Source organism: Neophocaena asiaeorientalis, unplaced genomic scaffold (assembly GCF_003031525.2).
Source record: "Neophocaena asiaeorientalis asiaeorientalis breed wild unplaced genomic scaffold, Neophocaena_asiaeorientalis_V1.1 scaffold30, whole genome shotgun sequence".
Classification (NCBI taxonomy): domain Eukaryota; kingdom Metazoa; phylum Chordata; class Mammalia; order Artiodactyla; family Phocoenidae; genus Neophocaena; species Neophocaena asiaeorientalis.
The window spans coordinates 7047237-7057908 of record NW_020174923.1 but is presented as its reverse complement, the minus strand read 5'-3'; the positions used below and the strand labels follow the sequence as shown (position 1 = coordinate 7057908).

Below are 10672 nucleotides of genomic sequence, written 5' to 3'. Positions count from 1 at the left end.
TTATTTATTCACTACATATTTTGAAAGTGTTTTTGCATTGACAGAAAATACAGAGACAAGCCCTGTTTTGTCACTTAGACCCGCTGGTTTGGATTCCTTTCACCTCTCTTCTCTGCTGATAGTGAGGGGAAGGGTCCTGCTAGTGTTGGAGGGTCTCCTGCAGAGGCGGGGTGTGGCTGTGTGTCACTGTGAGGGCAAGGACACTGGCCCCAGCTCCTCCTCTTGACTGGCAAATTTGTCTGCTGTTCTCCCCACTCAAAACAAAGAACTGCAACTTTTCCCTCACTTCCTTCTCCTCTGTGCTCAGCAGCTAAGTCCTTCCCTTTCATTTCTTTCTTTTTTTTTTTCTGGCCACCATTCTAAAACAAATTATCAAAGTGGGGGGAAAATATGGGTTTTAGAATAAGACAGACCTAGGCTCAAATCTCAGATCTACTATATTTGGGTTTCCTTGGGTAAGTTTCTAACCTCTTTAAGTCTCAGTTTCCCAGTCTGTAAAATGGGGATATTATCCACCGTAGAAACTCTATGACTTTAGTATACATCGGGTGGTGAATAGATGGTCCTCTTGTTATTTTCACCTCATGTCAGGCATCTCTTGCTCAAAAACCTTCAGAGGTTGTTACTTGTCAATGAAGCCTAAACTGTACATCTTGGCCTTGCCTTTCATTATTCCTCCCCCTAAATCCTAAACTCTGGCCAATCTGAAATATTGGCTGACTCCATCCCTCTTTCCTCTCTGCTTTCATGTTGCAATTCAAACACCAAGTCCTCCCTGATTACCTGAGCACCAAGTAACTGGCTCCCTCCTCTGCAGTCCTGTATGTAGTTCAATGGCACTTAGGGCCAACCGTTTTGCCTTGCAGACTAGGCAACTCTCCTCTAGATGACAAATTGCTGAAAGCAGAGGCTTGGTTGGGTTCATCTATCACCCTGCATAGTGCCTTACATGCAGCTGATGTGAAAAGAACAATTCATTCTCCTTATTTCAATGGGCTTGTTTTCTCTATAGAATCAGATGTTTGGTTATTCTCACCTCTAACTATTTTGTTGGCTTCCAGGAAGCACCTTACCATTAGATGCTCTGTTCTCTCCTTTAACTGGAAAGAGCTTTTGGAACTGAAAAATAAAGAGTTACTCCTACAAGCCTCATCTTCTGCCACTCCCCGGCTACGACGAACCACTTAGCATTGCACAGAACACGACTCTCACACCCCCGTTCCTTTGTACGTGCCTGACGTTCCCTTCATCTGGAATGCTATTACCCGTGCTTCTCTGACGAACTCCTACACATCCTCCAAGACTCGGCTCAGACGTCACCACAATCACCTTCTCTGGGTAGGCTTTTCTGAGATGGGCAGAGTAGCCCCCCCCCCAACTTTTTAGCTTCCTCAGCACTCTCCAAATAATTCTAACAGGACTTAGGTATAATTTGTTTACTTTTCTTCCACTCTTCTAGAGTATAGAATCTAGACCCTGAATTCCTTGAGGGCCAGGATTTCTGTTCGTCGTTGTACCTTCTACGCTTAGCATGTATTAGGCGCTTGATTCAATCTATGAGCGACTGTGTTAATTCATCTAATACTGCAGAGTTTCTTCGGACCGGATTCTCAAATATTTCAAGACCTGGTCCTCTATTTGGAGTGCTTCACGCTGGAGGGAGATTTTCCCTCCAACCCCCCAGCCAAATTGCCTTGATTTGGTGGAACGGGAAAGGGCGTGGATAAGAGTTACTCCTTCAAGGGTGAGCTCTATTTACCCGCTCTGGCACCGAGAGGGTTACAGCAACCCCGGGGGTGGAGCCCTGCCGGTGCCACCTGCTGAGGGGCGGCCCGGCGCCTGCGCCCTGGCCTGTAGCTGGTCTACCTGCGGGGGCCTGGCCGAGGAGGAGCGCTTGCGCTCTGGGCCTTTTCCGCTGGGGGAAGTCTCGCGGGGGCGGGGCGGGGCGGGGCGGGGCCGCGCCGGGAAGTTCTCGCGGGACCGCGACGAGGAGCGGAAGCGAGGCGGCAGTACCGCTTCAGCGACCGGACGACGACGACGACGGCGGCGGCGGTGGCGACGGAGACTGTGGCGGTGACGGCGGCGAGAACAGTCGCTGCCCTTGGGGAGCAGCAGCGGGGTCGGCGGCCGCTCGCACCGTTGCGGAGGGGCCGGCCGGGCGCGGAGCGGAGCAGCTGCGCCACGGTGAGTACGGCCGGCGGCGGCGGCGCTGCTCCCGTGCCCCTTCCTCCCCTCTCCGCAGCGGGAGTCGGCCCGGGGGGCCCGGGCCTGCGTACCGAGGGCTGCCGGGCCTGGAGGTCGGGACAGTGAGGAACGGGGCGGGGAGCGGAATCCCTGTGCTCCCCGGGAGCCCAGTTTCCCCTTCTGGGGCGCTTCCTTCCTGGGGACCTTTCCTCCCCTGACCGTTGGCTCGGGACAGAGCTTCGGACCCCGGGGCAAGAGGCTGGGGGACTCCTAGTTAAATTTCGTGCCGTTTTCGTGGGGGTTTGCCCAGAAGGGGCCCAGGAGAAGCCCGAGAGCACGGGGTACTCATTCTGTGAGTCAGTCTGACTTGGTTCGGGAGGCGGGGGATTCGCAGAGGGCTGCAAATGTGATTGATGCCCTTCGACCTGCACGGTCACCAAGTCACCGTCTCCTGGTGTTTCGGGGCCGAATTTTGGGAGGAAACCCACCAACCTTATTAATACTGTGAGTGAGGACGTTTGCTACTGGAGCCAGTCAAGATGCCTTTGCTTCTGTAGCGCCTTTTTTTTTTTCTTTTTTGACTAGTCTCTGAAAAACATTTGTCAAGAAAAATAAGCAGCAGTTGATTGGAATGCTGCGAGGAAAGATTTCAGTAAGAGAGGGGAGGGAATCACTGGTATTTTTCATTTGCAGCGCTCTCCGTGTCTATGATTTACTTGTGAGTTACAGCTTATTTAGGGAGTTAAACTAGGCTGGCTTCACATGCAGTAAGAATATAATTTGCAAAGGAGCCAAGTGCCTCGCGGTCTGACTTTTGGTACCGTGGATTATCAGAAAAAAGTGGGAAAGACACGAGAGAAATTAGCATTAGTTTCTTTGGCTTTCTAGTGCCTCTTTCACTTTGTGCTCCCCAGTTGCCTTCCCTTTCTACTTCTCTCCATTCCACTGCGGACACTAAATGTTTACTCCTATAATGCAAGTCACTTGCCCCCTCCCCCCACTTTTTTTCTAATCTACTTCCCCTTCCTCCTTTTTGTCCCCTCTCTGGCATAATTTTTCGAGGTTTCGGCTCTTTGGCACAATTCGTTTTTTCCCTCATATAAAGATCCCGTTTCTCTCCCGGGAAGATGCCCTCTTTCCTGCTTTATTCTTCATTTTTGAGCGTCCACTGTGTTCCTTCAGTCTGCCAGAAGGGTTGCTAGAGAGCCTTGCGAGACTTAACGTTCTCCCCCTGGGAACTGGGAGGCGCAAAGGATTGAATTCAGCTCTAAGTAATCAGTACTGCCACTCGGTCACAGGTGTAGCTTGTGTTTTTGCGTTTTAATTGTTTTCTTCACTTTTAGATCATGTTGTTGTGCCTGCTCATGCTTTTCTTCTTATGTCTCTTATGTTAGTAAGGGAGATTGGGTCATTTTGGGGCTTGTGTGACTTCTTTTTGGCTTTTAGTGGGGGTGGTGAATGTTAAAAACGAAAACCAACCATAGTCCTATATTACAATAGAATTAAGATAGCTTGAAACATTTAAAGGAATAGAATTTATTTAGACCATTGATGAATTAATTAAAGCTTGCCCATTGTAATAGTACTAATTTATTCTTTACCAGCCTTCTAAGATAAGGTGTCTTTTTCTGCATCTGTTATAATCAGCCTTCTTTGTTATTGGGTTTGTTTTTTGGTTTTTTTGACAGAAAGAAAGAAATTTGTTCTCTTGCTCCTTCCTTTGTTCAAAATTTTCTGAATCCCAAAATTAAAAGTTAATTCTTGTAATCAGCTCTCTTTGGTACTAAAAGAAAGCATTTAAATGTTTGAGGCAGTTTCCTTCCTCAGCCAGTGTATTCAGATTTGAGGGACTACTATTAGGTTTTAGATACTAAGTTGGTGGTACTTAGAGATTTTTCTCAATAATTCCTGTTATGTTGCACGTTATGCCACAACAATTCTAATTGTTACTTAGAACTGAAGAGTAATAGATTTTGGAGAAATGAAGTAATACAGAGTAGAGACCCACCATGGTCTCCTGAGAGAAACTGATATTGATAGTTACTTGCTTAATTCAGAAGAACTTTCCAGCACTCCTGAACGGCCATTGAGAGCCTTTCATTTTATTTGTCAAAGTTGGGTTTTTCCCAGTTATGCCAAGTGAATATGAATTATTGTCATTTTATGCAAAGACTTTATAGTACGTTGTCTGAGATGCAAAGTTCAAAATCTAGTCAAGGCACCCTTACAGCACAGCAGTGATTTTTTAAATTTAGCATGCATAAGAATTACCTGTGAATCTTACTTAAAATTAGGTTCCGGGCTAAGGCCACTACCTTGCCGAACTCCAGAAGGCACCTCACAGTGAAATCAGTCCCTGAATGGGGTGAGTTTGATGTAGCTGATCCAAGAACCAAAACTGTTGTTACAGGATGCACCCGTAAATTAATGAGACTGAAATGTGGCTTTAAATTACTCAAAGGTACACTTCCTGTATATACACAGTAAATGTTTAAAAGCCCAGTAGAATAAGTGACTATAGATGTGATTAGTTTTATATATGTGAATATTTGAGCATTGTTAGGACTTGATTTGGAGGTATTTAATTTTAGTTCACACTTAATAGACTGTTAATTTGCCTACCAGAGCGTTCCTCTGAGTCCATATGTAAATGGAAGTTCTAGATTTACTGAGAACATGTGGACCGATATTTGAAGAGGTACTGGTGATGCTGGTTTAATACCTCTTAGCACTTTATGCCAGGGACTCAGCATTTACAGGTGCTGTCTCTTTTAATTAGCAAAATGACCGTACAAGCTGTAGATGCTATTATTTTCCCCATTTTCCAGCTGAGGGACACTAGGGATTAGAGAATGTAAGTTATTTCTCCAGTGTTGCCCACCTAGTTAGTAAGTGGTACAGTGACAGTTGAATCCAGGTCTAACTCCAGAGCACCAGTAAGATTTGTTTTTGTTTTTTCTGACTTACAAAAGCAATACATGCTTATAGTAAAGACAATGAAAATACAATTGAGGTGTATGGTACAGAAAGTAAAAATATTCTGTGAACTCGCTTCCAGAGGTAATCATTGTTAACCTTTTGAATTTTTTTTTTTTAGCACACACCGATATATTATTTTATGGAAGTATGATAAACTAATTTTTGTGCAGTTTTTTAAAAAACTTGATAATAATGTATCTTGATATATAGAAAGATATTTCTTGTTATGCTCAGGGATACATGTATTTTGCACATGGTATTTGTGTCACTATTTTAGTGAGATAAATCTGGGACATGGCATTGCTTGTCCAAGGGTATGTATTTTATTTTTTTTTGCGGTACGTGTGCCTTTCACTGTTGTGGCCTCGCCTGTTGCAGAGCACAGGCTCCAGACGCGCAGGCTCAGCGGCCATGGCTGACAGGCCCAGCCGCTCCGCTGCTTGTGGGTTCTTCCCGGACCAGGGCACGAACCCGTGTCCCCTGCATCGGCAGGCAGACTCTCAACCACTGTGCCACCAGGGAAGCCCAAGGGTATGTATTTTAAATTTGTCAATAGATGCTGTAAAATTACTCTCCAAAAAGATTGAACTAATTAATTCCCTGATAGAGTGTGAGCTCTGTGGTGGTTTTATTTTTATAATCCAGTACTAAGCCTATTGTTAGGCATATAGTAGCTGTTCAAAATGTTACTTTAATCAACACTGGATAAAGAGTCTGAGAATCTCTTTATCCATAGTATCGCAGAGACTGGATGTTATAAATCTTTAAAAAATTTGACAATTAGTAGGTGAAAGAAATCTCATTGTTTTAATTTGCCGATTTTTGTTTGTTTCGGTTTTTTTGGCTGCGCCATGAAGCTTGGGGGATTTCAGTTCCCCAACCAGGGATTGAACCCGGGCCATGGCCGTGTAAGCCTTAATTTTCCATTTTTAATAATGAAGACAAACATCTAATATGTTTTAAGTAGAGTCACGTTTTAACTTAGAGTGACTTAATGTCAGGCTCTGTCTATAGCGCTTCATATATGTCTACTATCTGTATTACCTAATTCAATGCCCAGTGAATTTTATAAAGTTGGTGACATTATACCCATTTTACAGATGAGAAAACTGAGGCTTGTTTAAAAGCCTTGCCCAAAATTATAGCTGGTAAGCATCAAGGTCATTACTTGAACTTGGGGTCAGCCTGCCTTTACAAACCATGCAGGCTTAACACTAAGCTATACTGGCCCAGTGAAGTGTCGCATATTTTATTTTTTGTGAATTTTGGGAAGAAGAGAGTTGAATGGAAGACAGAAAATAAAATCCTACAAATACCTTTAGGAGACTGCAGTTTACGATACAGTGCGTATTGCTTTAAATGAACAGTTCAAGCTGCACTTGCCTTGTTAAAATTCTCTGCTTGTGATGGGCTGCAGGGTGTGTGTTGGTAACAGTTCAGACATACTCTGTCATCAGGCTTCAGGGTTAAATGTACTCCCAGCCCATTTTCTTGAGAAATTTACAGCAACATATACTCTGTTAAAAACATTATACATTGTGTCCACTTTCAGATTTCTTTCTTCCTTTTAAAGTAATTAATGTGGTGTATGTGATAGAATTTTTTTGTCTTTAATGAAACACACCCTTTTGAATTTCTTGAGCCTGCATGTTTTTCAGTGGATAGCCTAAAACCTGGCCTTCTCAAGTTTTCTCTGTGAAACACTAATTTTTACTTGGCACCACTGCAAAAGTATTGATTGGTTGGTTTTCATTCCTATTAAACTGTATCTTACAAAGCAATTGTTACTTGAAACACGATTTTCAAGAGTGTTGTCTGTTTAAGTTTTCTCTAGGAAACCTGTGGTAGATAAGTTGAGTAACAGCAGGAGAGCAAATGTTGAAAACACTTGGTTTTTATGGTCTGGCTGTTCAGTCACACTGCAGTTGTCTGGAATCGTGAATGACAGAAGTTTATGCCCTGTACTGCATAGTACCTTGACAGTTGACAGTGCTTTAGGTTTCTGTCTGATTTCTGTTTTTCAAAAATGAAACTTTTAAAGTTTTTTGGATCTGCGCAATTATTCTTCAACTTCCCATCATTGATACATAGTCCCAACAATCAGACCTGAAGACCAGTGAAAATAAATGGTCAGGTCAGGGTATGGAAAATATTGATAGGCATGTAGCGGAGATTTTGGAGCAGCTGTAAAAAGTTTTAAATAGGTACACACTGGAAAGTAGGCAAAAAAGGAGAAACAGTTATTAATTCCGGGAAAAATTGAAGGATTGTACTAGAAAGGAAGGTTGGTTATCATACATTATATAAATCACCAGTGAACAATGTTTCATAATGTAATAATTACTGCTTAAACCGGAATATGTGGCATTACTGGGATGGGGCAACGCAGAATTGGCAGGGGCGGAACAGCTAAGTCCTCATCTTTCAGGTGATAGGTGATGGCTGGAATAAATTAAGAAACAGCAGTAGAAGGGTGTTATTTAGAAATACTGTGAGTAAACATAAAGAGAAAGCTAAAATCAAAATTGAGGGTGATTGCTTGTGAGTGTTGGGGTAGGGAATTGCTCTTTTTCATAAGCCTTTTAATGCTCTGACTTTTAAAATTATATGGATTCATTTGATAAATAAGTAACTGTGGTGAGTACAAGTAAAGGATGTTTAAGGTCACACGAAAATACTGAGACTAATCTTTTTTTCTTTTAATTTGCTGGGACTATTTTTGCTTTCCTGTTTCAGAGCCAGCACAACATAGGATATCCTAGGTATGGCCTGATAGAATGAATTAAACGTTGGTTTAGTTTATTAGTTTACCTGCAGTGGAATGTTTGGCCTTCAGAATTCGGCTGAAGGACTTTTTATTACCGGGTGATTCTTTCCTCCTTGGTAATACTCATTTCTCTCTAACCTTAGTATTCCCAACTGGTTTACTCCTTAGTCCTTTTGTAGCTATGCTTGATTAATGCCCCAGTTGTTAACTTTAGAACAAAAGAATAATAATCACTCGTGCCCCTCAAATGAGGTCTCTGCTAGGTGGTAATTATCCACCAAAGGGTGTCACTATAAATAATCTGTCCCCGTTCTGCCAGTGTCAGTGTTGTTTTCTGCTTTTATTTAGCCTGTATGAAAACAGTGACTGACAAAAGAAGAATGGGGCTTCGTTTTCCTTTAGTTACGGGAAGGTCTAGGTTGCGTCCCATATTCAGGGCTCGAGACTCCTCACTTCCGCAGTGATTGTACTGCCCAGCTTCACCATCACCTGGTACACTACCTAAGGGTTATGACAGAATCTTTGCCTGCGAAATGCAGTTTGGATCAGTCTAGTACTCCCCTGGCTCCGAGAAAAGCACCTGTTCTCAGGGGTAACTGTGAGAGGCTTCTGTTTGGCTTTTGAGCGGTAGCTAAGATTCTGAAAAAGGGATTGCTTTCAAGTGTAGATTAGGACTTCAGCCTTGCTCTGTAGGCTAGTTAGGAATAATGCAGAGGCTGCTTTTGGAATGCTGAACCTTGGACGTCTATTTTCAAGGGCTGTTGGGGCCCCCGAAGTCTTGGGGGTCTTCGAGGGATAGGGAGCCTTCTGCACGAGCAGGTCTCCACCCACCAAAGGCTCTGAGCTGGATTTCCTTTCTCTGGTCACCTGAGCTTGCCGATCACAGTTGGCAGGTGGAGAGGGAGAGTTGCCTATGCTGAGAGTAGCAAACTGAATAAGAAAGTAGTTCCTAGGGTCAGTTTCTTCCACTTTCCTAGGGGCAGACACAGGTTTAGTTTCTGAGAACAGTTAAAGCAGCTCAGGACCACAGCCCACATTGCTGGCTTTTGACTGTGGATAGGGGACCCAACATTTTCAAAACACCAGAAAGGTTGGCAGGGAGAAAGGAGGGAGAGAGGCCTCTATAACTGAGAAAAGTAGGGTGCCATCCCGAGGGCGAGGCCTTTCTTTGCGTGGATTGCATTTCGTGCCTGGAGAAGAGCGTGAGGGGCGAGGGAGGAAAGGCGGAGACCGTTCGGACTCCAGCCGGTTCCTGCACACCGAACACACCCAGCGGGAGGGAAGAGGAAGTGTGTTCTGGAATAGCTTGAGCAGCTGCCGCCATTGGCCGGCAGGCCTGTCAGTTGCCTGGGGGCCGAGGCTGGAAAGAGGAAGGAGGAGCTCAGGGCTCCTGCCTGGAAGGGAGGGAGGAGGGCTGAGCCAGGCCGAGCCAGGGGGCGTGGGGGCTGGGACGGCAGGCCAACTGGCTGGGCGGGGCTGCCTTCGATCCGGCCACTTCTCTCAATCATTGCTCTTCTTATTCAGGGTGGCATTGTGTGTCGCGGCGTGCAGGAGCGAGTCCCAGCTGAGAGGCGAGGCTGAGCCCAGAGCACTGGGTTGCTTCAGCAGGGAAGACTCCCTTCCCCCCTGCTTCAGGCTGCTGAGCCCTGAGCCCCGCTCAGAATGGAAGCCATCGCCAAATATGACTTCAAAGCCACCGCAGACGACGAGCTGAGCTTCAAAAGGGGGGACATCCTCAAGGTAAGTGTTGATGCCCAGCAAACGCTCAGATGGCTTCTCCTTGTACTCACCTGCCTTCTTGTGCCCTGATAACACACAAAGAAGCTGTGCTTGTTCTCTTTTCATTGCCCACTTTTAACATTCACCATCCTGTGTGATTTGGAGAGCTAGTGCTGAGTGAATATCAAACGTGACTTCAGAGGGTTGGTGTGATGTGTGGTCTTAACTGCCTTTGTGTGAATGCCTTGAGCATTTCTGTGCTTCTTGATATTGGTAATTCAGGTAAAGTCAGAGCAATATGATTATAGTAAGGAAGCGTATGAGTAGATTGGGTTACCTGATCTACTAGAGTTATAGAAAAAAAAGTGAGAGGATTTTTTTAAAAGACCCAAATTTGAAGTATTTTTGTAAAAGCACTCAATTAGTCTTATCTTTCATAGTCAAAAGATTTTTGTTTCTGGAATGTGATCCTAGTAGGTTAGAAATTAATTTCCCCTAGCTTAGAGAGGAGGTAGAAGTACATGCCAAAACTCGTTAAAGAACCTCAGTGTATTCTTATTCTTTGTGAAACAACTAATGGAGTTCTAAATGACAAGGTTCAACTTGCTGTTGTACCAGTCAGATTTCGATTTTCTTGAACTTGAGGAGCAGTTACCCCATATTAAACTCTGATTGCACCAAAGAAACCTGCTGACAGTTTAAAAATAAGCTTCCTTACAGTTTGCAGCTCATTTTGAGCCCCACGATTTACATGAGGTTCGCCTTCCACCTGGCACGTGTTAATTATGTTGTTTTGTTTACCCAGTTGACTCCAGCAGCTTGCTCTTTTGGATATGTAATTTATTTTTACATGGGTGGGTGTTATCAAATAGTGTATCAACTCTGAGGAAAACCTAAAATTTAATGTTTGAGTCTTCACTGTGTCTCAAGTTTTGACTTTTTTCCTCTAAACCTGATTATTGGAATTTGCCATCCGTTTCTTTACTACTGTTGAATGAAATTATTAGGATTTTATAAAGAAGA

The 10672-nt window shown here is 44.1% G+C and overlaps 1 protein-coding gene across 1 annotated transcript in view; it reads left to right on the top strand.

The window, feature by feature from the left end:
- The first annotated feature begins 1963 nt into the window (after positions 1 to 1963).
- GRB2 (growth factor receptor bound protein 2) overlaps positions 1964 to 10672 on the top strand; it is a 69828-nt gene continuing 61119 nt past the window's right edge. The window contains exons 1-2 of the mRNA XM_024760809.1: positions 1964 to 2184; positions 9455 to 9670. Coding sequence (XP_024616577.1) covers positions 9593 to 9670 — 78 coding nt within the window. The 5' untranslated portion in view covers positions 1964 to 2184; positions 9455 to 9592. The remainder of the gene's footprint in view (positions 2185 to 9454; positions 9671 to 10672) is intronic.